The following is a 25,146-nucleotide window of genomic DNA, read 5'->3' as shown; positions in this document are numbered from 1 at the left end:
AGGGAGAATGCACATAGCAATGATTATATAGCTCCATGTGAAAAACTGGCACATAAATCTTGTATGGATGATACATATAAGAAATGATAAGTCTTCAAAATATTACACCTGAAATATCATATGTCTCTCCAACAACAGTGTGTCCTAGGTCCTCGTTCAGTGTAGGTCTCTGTGTTCCATTCAGTGTCTCTGGATCAGGCGCTGAACCCTCAACCAATACAGTGTCATCAGAAATATCTGAAGGAGAAGCTGTTGTAACAGAATGTATTTGAACCCCATCAGCTGATGGTGTGGTGTAATCTGTACTCTCCAGAACTGCAGATACAGTTTCCTCGATTTTACCAACTGTCTCTTGTTCCACTGACAGTTTTTCCTCACTGACTGAATCAAAAGATTGTAACATTGGCAATGCTGGTGACGTCTCATCAGATGATGGAATGACAGTGGTTACCTCTTCATGAGAAAAGTGCTCCTTAGGTGACACAGTGAATAACCTCTCTAAAGGATTTTTGTCTGAAATGCTTGACCATTCAGTGCTGTCAACTGAGGTCTTACTCTCATATACTGGAGTGCTTTCAAGGGGAGTCTCACTCTCAGGCACTGAAGTCTCAGAATCAATCCAATCTGGTTTAGATTCTACTAAAGAAGTTTCAGCATCACTATCCGTCGGAATAATTGTTGCTGCTGTTGACAAATCTTCTGCTGAGATATGTTCAGTAGGCTGGGCTGTAAGTGTAGTTTCAAACAGTCCTTCAGGGTGGAACCTTGATGTTGTGAGTACCGGGGATGTATAAGTTGTACTCTCGGTTTCTTTAAATAGTGACACCAAAGCATCTGAATGTGTTGTGGAGAAATCACTGTGATCTGTTGACATATGAATAGGGATAGCTGTTGTTTCTTCTGCCTCTGATAATAATGGGCTTGATGTGTTTTCTCTGACTGAATCAAATAATGGCATCTCTGTGCTTTTTAATTCTGTATCTGTTGTTGTCTTATCTGTCCCTTCAACACTTTGCATTATTTCTGGTACCTCATATTTGGTGGTTGGTTGTACTGTAGTGTCAGATTTTGTAGTAGTGCCAACACTAGTATCACTCTCAATGCCAGAACCCTCCATAACAGATAATGTTCCTGTTACTGGCTCATCATCATAAGGAAGTGCTGATCTTGGTTCACTATACACTGTAGACTGTGTCATGTCGTATGTAACTACTGTTGAAACTACTGCCGTTGTAGACTCAATGATATCTGATCCACTAGAGATGGTAAGTTCTGAAATTAGACCTGAGCCTTCCTCGGCACCACTTTCCTGGGTGACTAAATTAAACTCTGATTGTTTAGAGTCAGTTGTTTTATCTGTATTGTATCCAGAGGTTGCAGATCCAGTTCCATATAAAGCAGAATCAGTATCTGCTGTTAAGGTTGTAGTTGAGCTTGTATCTGTAGATGTAGTGACATCTGGTATTGAAGTTTGCATTCCAGAGCCTTCTACCAAGACACTATCTCCCGAGAAATTATCAGTAAAAACAAAATTAGGTGTCTTGGGCATTGCCTGTGTAGTGGTCACAGGCAAAATGGTTTTAGGTTGAGTGGTGGTTGCATGGCTGGGTTTAGTGATGATGTGACTGTGCTGACTGGTAATGTAGACAGAATCAGTATTGGTAATTGTAGGATGGTTTGTAGTAATCTGCAAGGTGGTCTGACTAGGATAGGATTTTCCAGTACTGTAATGTGTAGTACTATGTGTAGAATGCCCGGTAGTTTGAGTCGAATCGGTGGATGTTGATAAGTATGGAGTCATCTTTGAAGGAGCCACTGTTTGAGCAGTAAATATTTCATCACGGATATCTACAGATAATGTTGGTTTTGTTTCTGTTTCCTCAGCTTTTATTGAGTGGCTTACATCTATCCCTTTAGCTGTAGGCCCTTCTAGGGTTGACTGAGTAGGCCGGGGTGTATCTGAGGATGGTAACACAGAACTGTCTGTCCCAGAACCTTCTGGTTCCTCTGTCAGTATGCTGGAGGATTGAGGTGTCATGGTGACAGCTGTTATGCCAGCTGCTTCCTCTGTGTTGATTGTGGAGTCAAAAGGTGATGAGGGTTCCAACCCTGAAATAGTATCTGCATCAATGATCATATCATCCTTGGTAATAAATTGTGTTTTGGTGCTATGGTCTTTCATGCTGTCTGTAACTGTTGAGAAAAGTTCATCTTCATCTTTTAATTCTTCTGTGAATATGATAACAGGGCTTGTAATTGATTTGGTATCATGAAGCCTTGTGGTAATTTTGCTAGACTTGATCTCACTACTAGATGGGACAACTGTTGTAACTTCTTTATCTGTACTATGTTGGTATATGACAGAGAAAACTGGAGTAGTTGCTGTGTCTGTGTCTGAATCAATGTCAACATGCTTTGATGTCAGATAGTTTGAATCTGTGCCTGACATCATTGGCACAGTTGTTACAGTTGACTGCTTGACCAAACTGTCTTCACTTGTTAAGGCAGCTGAATCCGTGAAAGATGAAGCGGGAACAACCCATGGTAGATCTTTGATATCAATATGTATTGATTCTTTAGATTTTTCTGTTGTTATATCTGTTGATGGAGCTTGTGAAGGAACAGCAGATTCAACAAGCGCACCAGAACTATCATCTTCAGTACCTTCATCTTCAGTGCCTTCAGATGTAGTATCCTCCATGTCGCCACTACCAGCATCTGAAGATACAGCTGTAGTTTCTTTGTGAATTATGCTAGGCATTGCTGAAGTAGATTCAGATTTGAACAATACATTCTGAGTAGAAGTATCAAAACTTAGCTGACCTGGTGTGGTTTTATGTTCACTAGTTTCAGCCTCATCTGTTTTCACAGAAAATTCTGTATTTACTTCAGTTGTTGTCTTTTCTGGCCCTTGATACCCTACTGTACCTTCACACTCAATCCCTGCGAATGATGTTGTCGTTACTTGTTCCATTGTAGGAGTGACAGAAGGTGGAAATGACTCAACGAGACTGGATACTAGATCACCAGAACCATCATCATCAGCCCCTTCACTTTCAGCAGCAGTGTCCTCTGTATCACCACTACCAGACTCCAAAGAAGAAGACATTATTTCTGTTTGTGATGGAATTTGTGAACTAAATTCCGATGTTAACTTTGTGGGAAGTGTAGTCATTTCAACATTTGAGTAATCTAAAGTGCTCTTTGCGTAGCTAATTTCTGCCTCATCAGTTCTTACAGAATATTCTTCGCTTGGTTCAGTTGTTTCTGGCATACTGTCAGCAGAGCCTTCAAGTTTGGAAGTCTTTTGATCTGTTTCCATATCAATAGCAGTTGGTGTTAAATGTGTGGCATTAGGTACACTCTCTAAGTGAGAGATTTGAGTTGTACTTGATGATGTTGGTAAGGTGACAGTGTTAAGGATGTCTTCATTCTGGTCCCCAGAACCCTCTGTAAAGGTAAGGATTGTACCTGTTGTGTGGGCAAAATCTGATGATACCTCCATAAAAGTTGGGTGTACTGGCAACTCTGTTCCCACAAATGCCTCTGATTTTGTTGTTAATATATCTTTTGTAGATGGAGCTTGTGAAGGAGGAGTGGACTCAACAATTGTATTAGAGAAATCACCAGAACTACCATCTTCAAACTCTCCACTTTCTTCACCAGAACCCTCTGATTGTAGTATTTCTTTCGTGGGATCAGAAGTAATTAATGACTCTTTCAAAACTGTATTTGAGGTTTCTTCATATCCAGTATCTAAGTGAGACTCTGTTTTGTAATGACTAGTTCCAGATGTGTCAGTTGTCTCTGGTGTTGTTTGCATCTTTGTTGAGCTAGGCTCTATTGCGATTGATTGTGTATGGTCAACTGTAAAAGTTCTTGTTGTCGTAGCAGAAATACTCTCCTTTGTTTCACTCTGTGTCATTTGTCTTGTTGTCATGTCCTGGTCATCTGTAACTGTAGTATGTATGGGCATAAAAGAGGTTGTGCTCAACTGATCAAGAATGTTGTCACCAGAAAAGTCATCCTCTGGTGCAGAATGTAATAAGATTGAGGTGATATCATCACTTTTTATGGTTGATGATGGCTTTTTAGTTTCTGCTTCCTCTGTGTGATCTGTTTCCACTTGCACTGTTGTTCCATCTGACAAGGAAAAGGCAGGAATAAGTGTGGATACAGGACTTGTGATCATTGTAGTACTTTCTTGCTCACTGGTAACCTCATGTGTAGAGGGGACTGTATTTGTGGTACTGAATGCAGTTGCTGGGCTTTCTGATGTCTTCTCCAATAATGCATCCTCTGAGTGAGGTAACAGTGTGCCATCCCACACTGGTATCGTGGACATGAAATGATCTCTGTCAGGTGATGTAGTGGTTGTGGTAAATGCATCAGTTATTTGATTACCGGAACCTTCTGTATCTGGAAAGAGCAATAGTGACTCTGATTTTGTACTTGGCAAACCTTGGCTTATGGATTCAACAGTTAATTTATCAGTTATTTTCTTTTCTGAGCTATCTGTTGAAAAGACCATTTCAGAGGCATCGGTAACAGGCACTTCAGATGACTTTGAAGGCACTGTTGTTGCTATTATCTCTCCTGCTGGGCTGTCAGGTCTCTGGTCACCTGAGCCTTCCTCTGATATCACACCTTGAACTGTGGCAGTGAAGGGTTCTTGTATGACTTCAGAAATATTGCTCAACTGCACTGGTTCTGTTGTCTCCACAGTGACATAACTACTTGAAACAGAGGCTTGACTTGCTTCCATTTCCTCAGAAATAATCTTTACTGACTCTGTTTCATCACCTCCCTGAACTGTATAAACAGCTGTTGTGGTAATACTTTGTTCAGAAAGGGTTGTAGTATGCGGTGAAAAAACTGTTGAGAATTTTGTGGTTGAAATAACAGGCAACTGATCTCCTGAGCCATCAGCTTCAGAAAATGGAAGGGTTTCAGAATGTGTACCTGATGGGACATCTGTACTTGTTTTCTCCACTGTAGATACAGCTGATACTTCATCTAAATGTTCTTCTTCTTGGGTGGAGAATATTTTTTCTGAGGAATCAGGAATATTAACTTCTGATGGTTTTGATAATATTGTTTCTTCTGTTTGGTTCACCAAAGTTTCTCTCGTTGGGCTGAGTGTTACAGTACCTTGTAATGTAGGCTTTGTAAAAATGAAATCACGGGTTTCATCACCTGATCCTTCTTCTTCAGCTATAAATAAGGATTTTATTGTAGTACTGATTTCTATGTCTGGTGAGGATGTAATCATAATTGTGCTTTGTGAAATAGCTTCCTTTTGAATTGTGTCAGATGTGGACATACTGTCTGTCTGAAGTGTTGCAGACATAGGTGTCTCTGTAGTAGAAGCATACTCTTTCATTCCTGACTCTGTTGTCCAGTAGTTTGTGGTAATATCTGTGGTGTCAGTGTGAGAGGGCAGTAATGGTTTCTTTTCACTTGCATCCATTGTATGGTCTAATTTGTCACCTTCTGTTGCTTGTAATGTTGTACTTTTCTGTGTCACTTGTACTGCTTGAATAGTGGTCATTTTCTGCCCAGACCCATCTTCAGTAGTAAGAAAATCAATGGTTTCTATTGGCTTAGAAGGTGCAACATCTGAGATAGTTGCTTTTGTTGGAAACAAAGATGGCTGATATGGTTTTGGTGAGAAGCTTCTTTGATCTGTGGTGTCAGACGGTGTACCTGGTAATATGACTCTCTCCTCTATGACAGTCTCATCTTCAAGATCTGTCACTAGAGACGATGGAGGAGTAGACTCTACAATTATTGGTTCTTGGTCATAAACATGTTCTGGCTCAAGTATTGAACTAAAGTCTTTCAGTGTGTATTCAAAACTGGATGATGTCTCTATTTTTTCTTCTGTTTCTGTTAGGTTTTGAACTGTAGAGGACACGCTCTCAAACACATCTCCTCTTGCTTCTTTCTCAGCATCAGACGCAGGTTCAATGGTCACCTCTTGTTTGCCATTTATAAAACTGAGTGTTGGTGTGCTGGTGGCAGCAGGAGAGGATAAATCAAATGTAGACTGTTCTCTCGTCCAGATAGGCTCACCATCCACAGGGGAGGGAATGGGCTTATTTGGAACTTTAGGAATAACTGAAAGCTGGGGTATCAGAGAGTCCAGTAAAGCTATAGAAAAAATAGGTATACATTAAATATCTAAATATCACTTGCTTACACTATTTTTAATGACTGTATTATACATTAGCTAAGGAATGGGCAACACAGAATATAGGATCAAACACAGAGAGTCAGCACATCATTGGTTTGAGAACTCAAGTTAAATAGGTCAGTCAATTTAAATAAACAATGTTCTACCCGCTTCCTCAACCATTACATGAAAAATTATAATACATTCAATTATTTAAAAAAAAAACTGACAGCATTCCCATTAATTATGGGTCTGTCCTGGATATATGGATGCAATACTGATATAAGAACCTTTTGCAGTTGTCATGTAAAAATAAAAGTTTCCCAAATGACCTCAAGACACAATCTAGAAATTAAATTTAATAAATATAATAAATGATGTTTAAGTACTTTATATGTAGTTTTTTCAGGTAGTAAATTATACTGTCACACTGTATATGTGTCTCATAGTGTTGCCTATGCAAGTTTAGCTTTTACTGGAAATAACAATTTACTTACACCATGCCAAAGAAAATAATAAATCAAAAATATGTGGTTTACAGAGCATAAAATTTCGCTCTTGACAGCCAAAAGCAGAGCAATCAGGCTACTGACTGAAAGGTTGAAATCCTTGCATTGCCAAACTACATTAGGTCCTTGAGCAAGATTATCCCTATTTTCCTAAATCTGTTCGGTTTTATCCTGTCTCAGGTGTCTCAGTGGTAAAATGCAGGTCCTGTTTCAGATTTAGGTCAAATGATTAATATAAATAAATCTCAACAGTGCCTAAAACCTGAGCAGTGGTTACAGAGGTAGACACATTTTTCATGTTTGAAATTTTCCTTTTCAGCCTCCAGAAACTGAACAGCAGTGTTGACTCTGTTGTCATACCATAAGTCTGCTAATTAAAGTCACATAAAACAGCCTGGGTCATGATCATAAAGGTAGGTGTTTTGTGGCCGTTGAAGTCAGATACAAATACACCCTTGTGCTCAAATCATTACATCAGTAACACAAGAACTGTTAAGGGAACAGTCCAGTCACCATTTATGACTGAATTTCATTTACTACTTCTTGTGTTGTGTTTGGTAATATTTATGTGTTTCTTACTGAAAAATAATATTTTAATATTATTGACCACAGATATTTATTTCAGCTGACATGAAACCAGCAGCTTAAACACTATTAAGGATAGTAAAGGACTTAAAAGAGAAAAAAAAATTGAATAAAATGATGCACAGAGAGTGACAACATTTCACATCAACTGGAAATCTGTCTGACTGATTACGATGTCACGGGCACACCCAGTCACGGCCAATAAAAAGCAGTAAACACTTTTCCTTACAAGCTCACTGTTCAGTTGTCCTTACATAGAGTGGCGACATTACTCTGGTGGTGACATCAGCCTTGTTGTGGCAGCCAGTCGTTACTGTGCTAATAGGCATCTGTGCTTATTCAGGTAGTGTGCCAAGATTTGGTTTTTTGGGGGTTTTTTAGCTAAGCCTCCAGAAACCAGAGAGGCAAGGAAACCAGTGAGAACATGTGTGCTGTCTCTTCCACTCTTGGACAAAATGAGCTATGCAAAAGCTAGAAACTAACAGCTGGCAGCTAAAGGTGTTAGGTCCACTTCTAAAACTGTTAGTGTAGCTAGATAAGTGTAAAACCTGTCGAAGAGCCTCTAAGTAACAGACTTGTTTAACACATGCATCAATTCAGTTTAATTTTTAGGATTTTACACAGTAACTCAGTTGCTCTGTTTAGAAGCTATAAAAACATCTCAGACAACTAAATGTCAGTGGGAAAAACCCTGTGCCATTTTAGATTAGATAAAAAGGTTTAGTTTTAGGGTTGAGTTTAGTTTGTTGATATGCACAAATCACTGATATCAAAATATGCCCTTTCCTGCAACTGTGCATTAAACAATAAGGAAACATATATTCCTATAAGATAATTAATATAAGATAATTAAGATAGAACTCCCTAATCATTACTGACAAATCAAGTTTACATGCTTAATAAAAGGACCAGTTTTTGGACCATAAAAGTCTTTAAATTCAATCAAAGTAAACTGACACGATGGCAGGATTTTAAAGTAGCTGACTGTTGTTTCACACTAAGTGTGAACAGACGAGTACCATGTCTAAGAAGCGCTTTGTTTAATCTCAGAATATCCGGAACAAAGCACACTTAGAAAATGATCCTGTGGAGAGACCTCATCAAATGCTTAAATAAAATCCAATGTGGCCTCATTAAATCAGGACTTTAGCATGTCAGTGAAAATTAAATGCTTACCTCCTCTTTACCAGTTCTTATTACAGGGCTGATGAGGACATTACCGTACCATATTTATTTTTATATTTGTTTTATGTGTTTGTATATTACCTTCCCATATTTATTTTTATATTTTATTTCATTTAATATGAAGTCACTATTGTAATAGTTCTATGTGCATGGCTCGATAAAATTTCACTTAAATGCAGTTAATGTGCCGTATTACTGCAGTACTATAAAGTGGAATATGTGATATCTAGGTGATTTCAAATCGAAGTCATAAAATCATAATGTGTGTGGGCGACGTGGGCTATTTTATCATGCTTGTAATTTGGGATTTCAGTTCGGCCCTGAGTTTGAGACCTGCCTTGGTTTTAAGCAAACCCCACCCTATAACTATATAACTCACCCTATAATGCATAACTCTTGTGCGATTCTTTAAATAGCACTTCTGTTGTTATGTTTGACATTACATTTAAGGTCTTAAGATCGATGTGAGTAATTTCTGTACTAAATCATCCATATGTGGGTGTCAAGTCAACTCCCCATAAAGTGAATTTGGCAAAGAAGTCCAGATATTCAGCACCCTGGAGAGCAATGTCATAAATAATATGTTGATTATTTTTTTTTAGCCTCCCAAGGACTAAATTATACAATAGTGGCTGAGTCTCAATCTGATTTCTATGATTCAAACATATATATCACTGAAAGTAAACAACACACTCAATGTGTACAGTTGGTTGAATTAACTAAATATCAATTCTCTAACAAACAATTTAATGTTTTCATGGATAGGAGTAACGGGGTATAGTAAGCAAAAAATGAAGGGCCTTACCTGTTTCATTCTGTTCATCAACGTTAATGATGATCACTTGAACAGATGAGATATCTTTACATTTTTTGGTGCTTTTTTCTAGAGAGGGAGTCACCGTTGGGATGTCTTTTGTCGCATCTTCATCAAGGACTTCTGAAGTACACGATACTGATTCTTCTACAGTTGATATAGTTGAATCGGACTTCTCGGCAAGTACGGGAGTTGTTATCTCTGTCTCTATGGATGATGCTGATGTAGTATCGTCAGAATGAGTTGTATTGGGTTGTGCTGTATCGGTTGTGAATGTGACAGTTGCATCAGTTGTAACTGGCACGGCACTAAGTCCATCTGTGATATCTGAAACTTCAGTGATCATTTGTGGGGTTGGAGGTCCTGCCATAACACCAATTACGGTGTCTTTGTCACGGCTCTCATAATCATCAAACACTGTAGATTGAATTTCCTCTGTTGGGCTTATGTCAGTTACGGTGGTAAGATGAACAGCGGTGATGTTAGGCAGAATTGTGTCATCTTTTGTTGTACTGGACTGTGAAACTTCAACAAATGTGCTGATTAATTCTGTGGGTTCTACTGTCAGATCAGGGCTAGTGTGCATGAGATCAGAGGTTATGTTTGTTTGATCCTTTTCCAGAATTGATTCCTCTGTTTTCCCCAGTGCAAACATTGGCTCTGTGCTTGAAGGGGCTGAGATTAAAACATCAGGTGGAATTGTACCTAAATCAATTCCATTTTTATCTTCTGATTTGTCTGATGGAGTCTCCAGGAGATCAGGACCAGCTGTTGTGGATACTAAGTGCACTCCGTAATCTTGAGTTTCCGACACATTTCTAACGTCTGTGAGAGCGGTTACTGAGTCATCGACTCCTAAATCCTCTGCGATAGCTGTTACATGCTGGCTACTTGGTGAGTCAGAACTGCTTGATGGGGCCATGCTGGTGGAAAACATGAAAGGAGAGTCTATCAGGACCTGGTCTTCAGAGTCATCTGTGGTGGTCTGTGAGTAAATTGGCTCCAGGGAGGATTCAGAGAGAGCAGTCTGGGCTGTGGTTGAAGAGGCTATTGAGGGTGAGGTAGTGACACCCTCAACTGTAACATCCACCCATGTTGTCTGGATGTTCAGAAAGTCATAACCTAGAATTAAACACAGAAATATTCTCTAATCTGCTGTAAACGTCACAAAAAGTATAGCTGTCAGACATAGAACAGAGGAAGAATACGTTTGTTCTTCTAGTGAATGATGTTATAAAGTTGGCAGTGTATTTCCACTATACATTTTATAGGAACATTCTGTTATAGGAAAGTAATCCACAACGCACTGCCATGAAGCCGAGTTACTGTAAAGTGGATTATTTTCCTAACACAGCAGATACATTAGACTTTTTGTAATACTATGGTTAAATGCTTGTATGTAATTTCACCAACTTACTGATCATACTCACCTTTGTCTTATTTACTAATCACTGCCTCAGCCTCAAATACCTCCCAGTTTATTTACTGCAGTTTTTCTCCTACAATGACAATCTTTTTTTAAGCTACGAGTCTATATTTAATTCGTTATATATCTCTGTTGTCCTGTCCTAGTTCTACAAATGTATAAACATTAAGAATTTAATACAGGGGAAACACTTTTAAATTATTTTATGTAATTCAAATAGACTAACAGCAAAACTGAGCTCCATAATGCTTTGGCAATAGAGCCCTTATGCTCTGTATGCTGTATTTTCATGGCAATACAATTATAGTTATTATATATGCTGGCATTTTTGCTATTTTGTTTGGATGCAAGTAACATTTTTACTGTTTGCAATTTACTGTTGGTCTTTTTTTCACAAGCAGAAAGTCAGATATAGCAACTTAAGGCCAGATTTTGTGTTTGTTATTCGCTCATAAGCTTCTATTGTAACCAGTGTTAAAAATCCATATCTGCTACAGAGACATCCACTGAGAAAACATTTAAAAATGTGTTGTTCTATCCACTCAATCCATTTGGAAATTCTATTATTAAAACATCTAATATATTTATAATTTGTTTATCAATAACATTTTCAATTGGATTTCTACTTGAGACGAGGTCACATAGCCTCTCCTGGGCTGTGTCCCAGTTTCATTTTGTCTCTCTCTCTAATGCTTTATGCTTACGCCCACTCTCAAAAGATTATCTTTGAAATGTTAAAACACCCCTTCATTCTCCAACAAATATGAAATCAGAAATGTTTTTTTTTTTTTCGATATCAAAGCTAGTGTGAAGCTGATTGTGATAATGTAATAATTATAGCGAAAGAGAATCAACCTTTCAATAAAAACGCCAAGTGAGAATTTGGGGTTTGTCATGTTTTAGAAACAAACCATCGAATATGGCTTATATACTGTTTAGGATGGCTTAGACCACAATTGCACAATCTAGCACACATTATGTGTCTAGAGTATATAGTGGGAAAGCATGCCAGAGAGAATCATTCTGTTTATGTTCACCAGTTACTTTCTACACATTTTCTCTTTAATGCTTATATTAGCCTGATTGGATATATTTAGCCACTGGAACCATACATGAGAGAAGCTTGTATCTCAACAGCACATCTAACCACACTGCTTAATAATGTGTTCACTCAAACCATGACCCATTTGTCTCTAGCATGCTCTGCATCACATTGCCACATGTGGAGAAGGCTTATGAAAAGACCAATAATATATAACGCTGACACCTTACGGTATGTTTTTGTGTCTACACTATGATCCTAAGAATAAAGCATCTTTTTTTTTTCCATCTAACTAATTCAGTTTGACAGATTCAAACAAGACATACTTAGCCTCTCTATTTTTAGCCATTTCGCTTTTCTTACTTTGCTTCTTAAAATGACTGACCACATTTGGCCGAACGTTAAATTAAATGAAACGCAAGATCTTGTAATGCTTTCAAATAATCACTTGTATATCTTCCCCAAAGTTTATGTGTATGGAAATCTCCCTGCTGTAATGTGACATGGCCTGTAGCCAACACTCCAGCTGTTATGCATTAAGTACAATACCCTCCCCCAATTTCTCCAGCTATATCTGATGTAAGGTGTAAGGCATTCTTTTCCTTTCCAAAAAATTAAAAAAAAAAAAAACCCAGACATTGGTTTGTTCCAGTCAAAGTGCATTTAAGCTTTCAGCATTCATTTTTGGGGGAGAGTGGATACGGCTTTATAAGAAATAAGAGTACATACTGGCCACTATGTAAACAGTGAACAGCACTTAAAACCACATGGACCTGAGACTGACCTAAAATAGACCAAACAAACAAGCAGGTCACGGCGTCCTGTTTTTGGGTGACCCCTGGGGTCCAATACTTATCACAGCAGGCTGTCATTCTGGATGAGCGCCTTTCCTAGCAGGAGGCAAGTTATCTAAATTAGCCTCGGTTGAAAAGATAGAACCCCCACGCCAGGGCAGAGGTCGGCAAGACTTGTTAATTTGGGAGCCATAGCAGTAGCTCCATCCATTATCTCCAAGTCTGTCCTGATAACCATGAGCATGAGTGACAAAGAGGATGGAGATTCTGATTGAGGAAATGAGAGGTGGACAGAAGAAGAAAGGGTAAAGAGTGATACCTAAGCCCTTTCTCACGCTGTTTAAAGACTTGAAAGGGCTCCAGGGCGTTCAAGTGAAAGTGATTTACAGAAGAATTGCAACCCATTGCTGTACTGAAAAATGTAATCTGCTTTTGTGGCAACTTTCTTTTAAGAATATTCATCACTGAATAAGTCACATTAGTCCGAAATGGATTATTCAGTGAGACTAACTCTGTGAAATAATAAAATGGCAGAAGAAGTTAGTCTAAACAGAAAAGAGTTGAAACAAGTGAAAACCCAAAGTAAAATGGAGTGAGAATCACTGTACACAAACACACACACACACACACACACAGTCTATTAAATCTTGTATAAACTTTTCCAGTTACTTTCAGTCTTTCAACTTAACAAACAATGTGCTTAGATGCAGACACAGTCCAAGCTTCTGCCTGGATTTAATGTCACTGATGTGGGAAAGGGGAGAGTTATTGAGTGAAATGCACGCCATCGTGTGTGTGTGTGTGTGTGTGTGTCTGGGAGTGAGAGTGCTTGTAAGGGTGGGGAAGAGATTACGTACACTCTAAGAAATGACATCAAGAAAATCTGGGGCTCTGGTTAAACAATTGTACTGTGTTTCGTCTAACTGCTTCTTGTACTTCATGCACTTATTCATGCACATCCTTTAAAATAACACCTAAGTGGCACAACTGTTTGCTCTATCATAGCAAGTTCAAATTCTGATACCACCTGATTTGCCTAGAAAGTCAAAGTATTGGCCTCTTAGACGCAATAGGATTTCTATTAGACTCTGGTTGCGCAATAGGAATGACTCAGCTAGCAGATGTGAATTGTCTGACTGAACGGGAGGAAAATGATGCATAATAAGACTGTAGAATGCAATGGTTTATACCTATGTAACAATAGGCTCCAAGTTCCATTTTGGGGTCAGGAAAGCCCGTCTGGTTGCGGTACCGGTACATGGTGCGAACTCCAAGCAAACCTCCTCCACATTGTGTTCTGGGTATGGCCACAGGGTAACGGGCACTTCCGTCAGAGAGCCAGCCGTAGTCACAGCGGTCTAGACCTTTTCTCCATGCCGAGTGAAGCTGACCAGGTGAGGCCAAGACGGCATTTCTGTTTTCACACTCAGACTTGGCTTCCTCAAAGGTCATCTTTTTTGTTGTAGGTGCAAAGAATACATCACCTGTGCAAATGAATATATATTTTAGTTGCATATCACACACTAAGCTTAAGTTAACTTATGTGTTAGTGAAAATGTAAGGATTTTAAAATGTATAAGAACTGCTGAAATGATCATTGAGTTTAAACAGAAACTGTCAGAGATATTACAAAATCAACCAGATCCTCATCTATTCATCACAAGTTTTGAAAAAGCATAATGTTCTCCATATGTGAAACATAAAGAGTGATTTTTTTCATTAGATTTTTTTACTGTATATGAGAAAATCACTATATACACAATTATTACCCTAAAACATTTTTTTATTATTAATTACCGGAAAATGTTACAAACCAGAGCAAACAACAGGCTGATTGTTTTAACAATCAAAGTACTGGGTGTCCTCTTTCTATACTATACACTACACTGGGCGTAGTACACCTCCTCCAAAAACAGGCATCTTTTAGAATTAGTATATTATGCTGAAATATGGCAGACACCAGAAATAGACTAGATGATCGGACATTTCATGAGCGGTGCCTGCTTTTAAAAAAAACACAAAAAAAACTGTTCAATAAAAACCCTTTGTTCGCTTAAAATTTCTGTATTTCTAACCAAAAATATATAACACTTCCACATACAGAGACAAGTCTTAAAACCTTAAACTGACAAACACAGATTGGCTAAATGTTACTGCCTCTAACTAAGACATGTTGTTGGTTCAGGCAGAAATGGACCAATAATCAATACTTCTCTGTTGTGGTGCCAGAAATAATAAAGTTGCTCTGGAAATAATGCTAGGCACAATTTGCGTTTTGATTCCTGTAACTGTACAAAATTCTGTGATTTGTTAGAACAACACTCATTCTGTCAGCAATGCGCTAAAGAACAACAAATAACTACTTTGGCTGCACTCACACTATCTTTGTGCTTTGCCAGGAGTAATAATTCTTATTAGAGCACATACCCACATTCAGATGATTTCTACCAAGTCTTTACCCTAGCTGGAATTCATGTCTGGTAGACAACTGATGACAATATCAAAAGCAAAGCAGACTGGGAGGACCCTTTTTTGCACAAAGTAAATGGTTAGCTCAAAAAAAAAATCAAGAATAGTATGGGTTTTTTATTCTATTGTGCACTTACCGTCAAGTTTATCTGCATAGCAGTACACATCATACGTCTCACTGGGCATTCGAAGGCCATATGACCGGACACCAGGTTTTCCAGGCAAGTTCCCAGAGCAGCCATGCCTTGGGTTAGTGATGGGGTATCTACATTTCCAAAGAGAGAAAATCTCTGCATGGCACAGGCTTCAAATATCAGCTTGCTCATTAAGGCTCTAACCTCAGATCTCTTTAAAGCTTTGTACCATAAAAAGCACTACGAAATAAGAAGGAATGTCTGTAATCACAACATGGCATTTGGCCGTTTCCCACTGCTTAGATTAGCACAATATGTGTCATGTATTCTGTCATATATTGTTATTTCCAAGAAACAGTATGAATAAGAATGGTAATGGTAGTGGACTTCATCAGTGTGCTGTTACCTCACTGTCTGATCTGCTATCCATCCAGCATCACACTGATCAAACCCATCCTCATAAGCTGCTTTTAGCTGTTCTGCTGTGGCAATGGTAGCCCCGACACTTCGGCAAGTCTCCACAGCTTTGTCGTAGGACAAGGTGTATCTACTGGTCCTGGGCCGGTAGTGAAAAACCACACCTAGATACAAAAAGAAACAAAATGGTAAAGAGGGTTGGATTAAGACAAATATCTGATATAAAGGCAAATATATATATGTATATATATATATATACATTCATATACATATACATATATATATATATAGGAATAAGCGGGTATAGACAATGAATGAATATATATATATATATATACATATAATTTTGAAGGCAGATGTTAAGAAATACAATATCTTTGTAGCCATGGTAAAAAAGAAGTTTATATGGGTCACTATAAACCATAATGAAATGTGGTGAATTATAACAATGACAAGTGCGTGGGTAAAGGGACTTTCCATCCACCCTAATACTGGCTTTAAAAAACAAAAGTAAAAGAGTAATGGCTCCAATTATAATTGTTGAGATTCTGCTCAAAGTCAGCAAATGCTAAATAAACAATCCCAGCCTATTCCACTCTTTCACGTGACCCCAGAATTCATCAGTTCTTCAAGTGACGTATTTCAGAAACCTTTGCAATGTAATAAAAAAGTCAAGTGATGGAAAACAGACTATTCGGACAAAAGTCTGAAGGAGAGCATTTTGTAGATAAATAATGCAAATGTCAAAGTTTATAATATATTTTGGTTAAAAAGAAGGCAGTGGCTATCAAATCTTGTAACCTAAAGGTCCCAGCTTGTCTTTTAGGTAATTTTAACTTAAAGCATTACTAAGTAACAAACGTAAGTTATTCAGTATCTACAGTTAAACTAACAGGAAAGTTACAAGAATTATTAACCACCAATGGGTCCTGGGGTTCTAAGAGGTTACCCTCAGCTGAACTGATTTAATTGAAAAAAAAAATGAATGAAAATAATTTAACATATAATTAAATACAGAAGTAAAACATATAAGAAAAGCAAGGGCAGCTGTCACGAGTCTTTGAGGGGAATGTTTTCATTCATTCTTCAGCAAATACTTTGTAAATAAAGACATGCTGCATTGTGCTGTATTTTGAAGGCCATTCTCTAATGTTTGCCTCATCCTACCACCTTTACTATTAGAGTGCAATTTTTCTAGTCATGCTACTTTTTCAGCATTTATTGAAAAACACCAACTGGCCTAATATATATTACATAATATCATTTAGCAGATAAGAATATGTGATATGGTTTATTTAAAAAAAAAAAAAAAAAGAATATATAAACCGTCACCCACCACTGACATCCAAATTGACCATGTCTTGAGTGTCTTCAATGCCATACATGACCTCACAGCGGTAAGTTCCGGCATCACTCGCCCGCAGTTTCACAACAGTCAATGAGGCATCTCCAATATCCTCTGGATGACTCGGCACAGACACACGGTTTTTGAAGCCTTGCCCAATTTTAATGACGCCATTTTGAGCAACGATTACTATGGACTCTGTGTCACCCTCCATCTTGGTCCATTTAATGCGCAGATGGTCTGTTCCAGGGGTCGTAGCATTGATGGGAGTTGTTGTGGGGAGGGTGGAGAAGTGGCACGGCAGGACCACCTTTCCCGAAAGAGAGCCGCTCACTGGCTGCATCGCTGCTATTGAGCCTGAAACTGAAAGAGTTAAAAACACACTAAATTAGGCATACTGTATATTCTCTTGAGCATATCACACACCCTTTGTGTTATTTTTTCCTGGAGAGTGATGTCATTGTGGATTCAAAGTGCACTGGCATGCGTTAGACAACAGCAGGAAGATGCAGAGCATACAAGCATGCTGTGCACAAGGCCAAGCATTGTATTTCCTAATTAAAATAATCAAACTGGGAAGCACAATGGGATGCAGACAAGAGAAAAACAGTTATGGGTGGAATAGCTATTCTCAGTTCAATTTGCTCATTACCCATTACTTTGCAAAGAATTTCTGGGTATCATTCAGACTTGATGTCTTTCTCATGTCATGTCTTTCTCTACCTCTTATTAGTAAGAATAACACCACAAGCATTTCACAGTTAATAGATACATTCTAAAGGCATAAAACATTCACCTATGATAGCACCACCCCAGCAACTAAGAAGAAGTCTAGCTTTTAATGAATTGTCCTAAAACCATTTTGCTGTCTCTGTAAAATTATTTCTCACTACCTTTCACATTATGTTACTATTTATACTGGGAAATACTGCCAAGGTTTTTAAAACAAATGATCAGCATTTAATCTGCACAACATTTGAAAAAACATAGGTTACATTAAGTTCAGTGTATGATGTACAATGATATTGATTTTTAGGAACTATACAGATTATTCATTGGATGCTTTCTACATCATGTCAAGAAACAGAAACGTGTTGAAACAGAGAAGTCAGACTACTGTCATTCTACAAATTTCTCCTAATAAACTGTCAGAGTGCCAGATGGACAGTGTTGATATGACAGAACATATTGCAATACTTGGGGGAGGGATACATATGGAGTGAATAAATGGCCAAACCAGGTGATGATAATGGGGATGATTGAGGATACTGCAAATCAGAAATGCATGAGCACTAAAGCAAACCTTCTTTTCCACACAGAAATGACTGAAATATTTTGAGTTAGCATTGTGCAGTGTAGTTGGGCTGGAAAGACCTGGCAAACCTGCCTTTGAGAAACAGTGTGGAATGCTTAGGACAGGTGGGATAAACCCTGAGGGCATACACTACATTATGTGCAGAGCCTTTCTATGTTATGAGGTGCACCCATCTGTTTTCACCAGACAGTTTCCTAATTAAAAGGTGCTGGGTCCTGGGAAGGCCATTCAGCAGCACAGTAAGATTTAGGGAAGTAAGAGACAAAGTTAACATTGAGGGAAACCAGATGCAATGAATGATTTCCTCATGAAGACTACATCTTAGAAAGCAAAAAGAATGACTTACCCAGTTCAAGCGAAGTGTGGCACATGCAGAATAACCACAGTATATGTTTTAGATTCAGAAGCATCTTCCCTCTAGAGGTTGGAGAGAACAGAAAATAAATAACTGAAACCATATTTTCACGCTCAAATATCACCTTAACATTATGATTCAATTTCCTACAAAATTCCTGTCTGCTATATAAAAAAAACATACATAAAGAACACAATGATAAGGAATATTCAGCACTGTCCGTGGTTGTTTTCAGTGTTTAAATCATTTGTGATTGTGGTCATTCCATTGACAATGTGGGTGGTACAATTGGGGCTTGTGTTGTCCTAACCCCCTACGGGGATTGGGCAAATTTGTGCTCCAACAGAGAAACACCTCCGGAGGTCCAATTTCAGAGCCATTAGCCTTTAGTCTGTGAATTAAACTAACTTATTCAAGACACTCGTGGTAATGGAAAAAAAAAGTTGTCCTATGCTTTGTGAGAAAATCAAAATGCTGTTTTTTTTTGTTCTGTTTGGAAAACTGAAAACGGTCAGCCTAGCTCAATAACATTTTACAGTCTGTAAAAATGGCATGAAAGATAACAAACTAGACAAATGTCGAGGTTTTACCTAGCTAATGAAGCTATGCAATGCTTGCCGGTAGGTCAGTGGTCAGTCTTCTTGCGCGCGCCGGTTTGTTTGTATTGCAAGTTTCTTGAACATCCCCTAAAGCCTTCTTTCTCTCTCTCTCTCTCTCTCTCTCTCTCTCTCTCTCTCTCTTTCTCTCTCTCTCTCTCTGTCTGTCTGTCTCTCTCTCACACACACACACAATACTGTCTCATAGATAAACCTGATGTACAATGATGTACTGTAGGATCCTACATCCTACATCCACTGAAAGACAGTATCTCAGTGGTATTTGAGACAAAAACGTGCCCTAGAAAATAGCGAGTCCGATTAGTTCCGATCCGAATTTCGGCACCTGTGCATGAAACATGGAACAATTTCCCATTCACCCGTTTTCACTATTCTCTCATTTACAAGCTGCGCCTTTTAAAAATGACTGAAAATGAGGTCAGGGTTAACGGGGCATCCTTCATCACTGTGGCGCTTATGGTGAGCGAGCTGAAATGGAACACAATGGAATATAATGTCAGAGTGATCCATTGACTTACCTTTTAAGAACAGCGTTTATAAATCCAAAAATTGGTTAGAGATCCTTAAAATTCCACTATGAAGCACACGGTATGTCCAGGGTCCATGTGAAGCAGTCCTCCCGAGTGTGTCCTCTTTGCTCTTTCTTCTCCTCGACTTGTAGACGGCTTTCCTCCTCCAGGCGCCTCTTTTCCTCCGACGAATGGGCGACTGCGATTCTTACAGAAGATCCGAGGATGAAGTTCCACTTCTTCTGTACACCCACAATTACGTCGTCAGGGATGGGATAGGAGGGGCGCACTGATCACCCGAGTGAGTGGACATGTGGGTGGGGGACATTTCAGTCGGAGGAAGACCGAGACACACGAGACGACTGGCACGTCTGAGCATTAACGATGCTGGGTGTGTGTGTGTGTGTGTGGCATCATTTTAATTGCTGTGATTAATGGTTGTGCCACGTGTTCACAGTAGACAATGTGGCCAATAAATAAAAATATATTCAAAGCTTACATTATTTTATTGTACAATAAGGGCACCTAAATACACTTTGTGATTCATTATGGTGGTGTTTTACATATCCAAATCCTAAATGGAAAGAAATAACATAAAATGTAGTGCAAAAACGTTTCTATATGTTTTGTTTTCAATGGGAATAATAGTCACGGTATTATTTTGTGTAAAAGCATAGCAAAATCCAATCCAGGCACTTCATTTACACCTTGGTATAGTTGGACTCCATTAAACGGTGCAAGATTTAATCAAGACATGTAGGCGTTAATTTAACACTGAAGACTGTGTAAAGGGGAAAAAATTACACATTGCTTCTGTTGCACTAGATTTTCTTTTTCTCACCCAAATGAGAAAAATTACTGGAGAAAATTGCGTTTCTGGAAGTGGAATGAACATTTCTTTAACTGGGGTGTTAATGCAGTGCATTTAATTCATTCATTCAAGATTAATTGGCTCGTTGCTTCATTTTATTTAAAAATAATAATAATAAATAAATAAATTTAAAAAGCCCAGAAAAGCATATGCCTATGATAGCAAGATTTGGATTGCGGCACTCTGATATTTTAATTAAAGTATAGACCTATAAATGGAGAGATTATATTGTATTAAAACCCTTTTCCTTAAGTGGGTGTTGAAATCGGGTTTGCTTTCTTGCCTTACTTTTCCACACGAGGGAGTGTCCGACCACTGATAAGGAAAATCCTCTGCACTATAACACAGGCTTAAGTGTAGAAAAACACACTGTACACTTATCCTCTCATATTAGCTTAAAAAGATTATATTATTCCATAATATGTTGAGTTGGGATCGTTTTTTAAGTGGCTTTCCATATGGATTTTGCATGAGCTTTTTCTGGGGACGGGGACAATATGTTTTAATAATGATTTTCTTAACACATTAAATCTGTTCTAAAAAGCAAACCATAAGTTTTCTACAAGGTTGGTGTTATAAAGAACATGATACTTGGAACTGACGTGCTTTATTCCCCTTAAACATCTTATTCAGAAAGAAGGGGTTGTTTGTTCATTATTCGTTTATGAGAAGATAAGGGATGAAGTTTGGATTCCTCAACAGGGCCTAGGAGTTTTAAAGTGTAATCTCAATCCATAGCTTCACATAGAGTAGGTCCAAATTTAAACCTTCATCAGCGTTATCAATGTATTTAGTCATGCATTGCATCACATGCAGGTATGCTAGTCATCCAAATGTCATGTCATACACAGTCACTGAGATTTAGTCAGGAAGCAATTTCTTCAAACGCCCCCTAACCACCCTCCATCCCCCCACCAACAATTCCTGAGGGCACCTGTAAAAATTTTTGGAGTCTTTCCATTCCTTTGTGGACTGTAATCAGCATTGGCCACCACTTCCTAAGAGTGCTCTGTTGATGGTGGTATGAAGAGAGATGAAGGGAGTGAAAGGGGGTTGACATGGCTGGCAATACATGTTTCGACAACAGACCAATGATGTGGCGGAAGCCTGTCACTTTCTCTGGATCTCTCTATCTTTTAAGACCAGACCCGTCCCCGAATCCACATGGTTGTTCAGCAGAATGAAATGTCCCATAGCAAAGTGGTACATTTGGGTGACAACATATTTATGATTTAATATACTATGGTGGTAGATTTTTAGACATTTAGGTCTCGTTTTCCTGCACAGCTTGCAAAGATTAAGATCCCAAAGCTGATATTGTGAATTTAATTGGCATCTGTCCAGATCATTATCTGTCATCTAAAATCCAGACATCATGGTCTTCACCTTAATTAAGCCTAAATTAATTGACTTGAATATGCTCCAGAATGTAGCTGCACAACCTGTCTTTCATCATCCAAAGTTTATCAAAGTCAGTCCCCTCCTGCATTCTCTTCTCCATGCACATATTATTTAATTACTATTTATTTACTCATGTATTAGCCCTGACTCTTGTTTTTGGCAGTGACTTAGCTTGTTGGTATCTTCAGACTCTGGGCCATCTGCACTGAAATAAGGATATGTTTTCCAAATAGATGTACATTAGATGTATATGTGAATTAATATTTGGCATGGGGATTGAGGTGCCAATTTCAAATTTAACCTAAAAGAAATTCTCTTTTACAGACGAATACAGTCCACAGGAAAAAGAAAAATCTCCATAGTCTCGCTCTGCTCCTAAATCTTCACTTCCGAAGAGCATAAAACATAATTGAAAGGCGTCGGACAAGAAAAAGAATTTCAAATGTATCCAGCTGTCCAAAGGAACGTAGAACCATGACACAGCTGTCCCACACGTCCACAAGAGCTGTCAGTTAAGAAGAGGTACTTATTTTAGTTTAAAGTGAGTATTTATGTGTTTACTCAATGTGTGAAAAGGATGGCTTAATTACAGACTTCCACTTGTCACCCAGTCCCCATGACTGCAGCCAAAAAGATGTTCACATAACCTTTCGCTTCTCTTCTGAGATCTGACAGTAGTCCAGCGGGGGGAAAAAAAACAATTTATTGCAGTCCATAAAACAATAGTTTATCCTTGTATTCCTTTTTTTTTGTTAACATTTCATTTCATTGGAATCATAGCTTCTTTTATACATGACCACTCATTTCAACTGACCATTTGCATGCACAAAACTGAACATAAATAATATTTGAATAAAATTTCTCTTTTAGTATTTGGCCAGGAGTCCTTAAAAGCTGATTATTCCTTCATGTCTTTGTCCTATTATGCTTTTAGTTTTAGTTTCCTGAACAGTTTCATTTCTAAAAGAGAAATCTTTTGTGCATTTTATTGTTTGCTTGTTTTTTTTGGAGTAGACCTAATGGTTGGTTAGAGGTTTTTTGTCTCAAATGTGTATTTAGAGAAAAGAGAAGAATCTAAGTGAAATGTGGCTCACTGGTCTGGTCACATGAGCAGACATGAAAGTTACATTTTTGGCCCAGAATAGATGCTTTAGCAACAAATTAGGATTAGCTGTCCTTACAGCTCCTGAGGATTGCTAGTGGTTTGTATTTTGCTGTAAACTCTCTGAAGTCATTGTGACCAAATGAGTTAACACAATACAGCCCTGAATGCTGTGGTGTACCCCCAAAATACAACTCCCTCCAACCACCCCCCTACCCCCACTTCATGTCATTAAATCCTGTTTAATAAATTAAACCCTAAGTCATCCATCTGAAATCAATTTATAAAACCAGCAGAAGCCTACATTACAAAATCCCTGAGACTGATCCATTACAACAAGAAGAGACAATTAATTGAGAGAATCTCGAGACCCAAATGCACACTATTGTCATTGTTGGCCTAAAAGAGAACTGCATGCATCTTCTATCCACTGAAAAAAAAAATTGGAGGATCATTATGTTGACACAGTTGTATGATCAGGTGATCCAGAGGATTATGTGACGACTGACAAATACATGTTTGCCCCCAACTTGGTTGACTCTGTAATAAGGTGAAGACTTACAACCATATACTAAACCCATGCTGAACTCCTGTTGCCTGAATTGAGGACGACTACAAATCTAAGCATATAGAGTAGATTGCAAAAACTCAAAAAAAAAAAAAAAACCTGCATGGAGAAGGGTCCCAGAGCCCTGTAAAAACTCTTTCCCAACCTTATTAGAAATTACAGAAAGTGTTCAGTGCTGTTATTCACTCCAGGGAAGAAAATGCACTACTTAAACAATCTATGAAATATTATTGTGTTCACGTAAAACTATACAGCATCCTTGTACATTTATGACGCACATATCTCTCATTATACATGTAGTAAACTGTACTTGAGGTGAACTTCTAGAACAACTACTCTACTGTAACTTTAATCTCCAGTTCTCCTGCTATGTAATGATAGTATGTATTATAACAATGTTTCGAAACCAGTCTTTGTGACTCTCAGATGTTTCACGGTATGCCATGTATTCAGTGTAATGGATGGTTTGCTTCAGCTGTGTTTGGAGAGCATGGTTTAGGAAAGTCTTATAAGTCTGTTTTACTCATGATGAGAAAGAGTAGGAGCTGTAGAAGGACAGTTTAGTTCAGGACCAACAAAAAGGAAGCAGTATTTGTGAGCTTCCTTCTTGATTTACCAGATTATGGTGATAAATATACAATTAACTATCCATTCTCGAAAAAGCAAGCAAACTTCTTGTTGCCATCTGGTCACATCATGTTAGTATATACTTCTCTCTAGTTTATGCTACAACTATAGTTTATCTTAGCAGGTTTTCTTGATCCATTCAGCACTGAAAACAATCTTCAGTCATTCACTACTGTGATTTTCTGTTGTGTACATTTATGTTTCCGAACCAAGCAGATTTTAGAGATTCAGACTCTGATGACACATGGTAACATAAGTCAACATATAAGTCAAGAAAAAAAAAATAGAAATAGCCAATTTAAGGACTAGAAGTCACCTTTTTTCTCATGAATTCATTGAAATGAATCCAACATATCTGCTGTGAATGCTAAGTATCGAATTTGGGCCTCATTTAGAGAAATTGCAGTAATAAACTGGTTTAAAAAATGATCATAAGCTCAACTGTAGACCATTTGTTAGCTCTCTTGTTCATAAACAATGGAATGACACACTGCCTGCCAAAAAACAACTGAACTGTCATTTCTCCAATTACTTGTGGTCCAAAAAAATGGGGAATTGTATAAAAAGGGTTGTGATTGTCATACAACTTATCCAATACAGATTTAAAAGCCCTCAATTTAAAGCTGACATTTGGTGCATTGTTTCATTTAAATTGCAGTGTGCTTAAATACAAACAAGGCAGCAAAAGCTCTGTAAATGTCTAATTATGTGCACCCAGCAGGCATGTGTGCAGAATAACAGCTCAGTTAAAATGTACAATACTGTACATTCTATACAAATTTTCTGCTTCATTATATATACATTCTTCCAATGAATTTAATGGTAACCGATGCCTACCTTGGATAATTGCTCACTTAAATTAAACAGACAAAATAAGGAACAGATG

At 38.1% G+C, this 25,146-nt stretch overlaps 1 protein-coding gene across 1 annotated transcript in view; it reads right to left on the bottom strand.

The window, feature by feature from the left end:
• The window catches only part of vcana (versican a), a 28,164-nt gene extending 8,178 nt beyond the window's left edge, over positions 1 to 19,986 (bottom strand). The window contains exons 1-8 of the mRNA XM_058374966.1: positions 19,701 to 19,986; positions 18,557 to 18,627; positions 16,887 to 17,258; positions 15,540 to 15,714; positions 15,137 to 15,264; positions 13,721 to 14,014; positions 9,260 to 10,390; positions 109 to 6,153 (exon numbers count right to left, since the gene is read on the bottom strand). Coding sequence (XP_058230949.1) covers positions 109 to 6,153; positions 9,260 to 10,390; positions 13,721 to 14,014; positions 15,137 to 15,264; positions 15,540 to 15,714; positions 16,887 to 17,258; positions 18,557 to 18,620 — 8,209 coding nt within the window. The 5' untranslated portion in view covers positions 18,621 to 18,627; positions 19,701 to 19,986. The remainder of the gene's footprint in view (positions 1 to 108; positions 6,154 to 9,259; positions 10,391 to 13,720; positions 14,015 to 15,136; positions 15,265 to 15,539; positions 15,715 to 16,886; positions 17,259 to 18,556; positions 18,628 to 19,700) is intronic.
• Between the last annotated feature and the right edge of the window lie 5,160 nt (positions 19,987 to 25,146).

The sequence above is a fragment of the Hemibagrus wyckioides genome, linkage group LG22, assembly GCF_019097595.1.
Source record: "Hemibagrus wyckioides isolate EC202008001 linkage group LG22, SWU_Hwy_1.0, whole genome shotgun sequence".
Taxonomy (NCBI): Eukaryota; Metazoa; Chordata; class Actinopteri; order Siluriformes; family Bagridae; genus Hemibagrus; species Hemibagrus wyckioides.
This window is presented reverse-complemented; position numbering and strand designations above follow the sequence as displayed.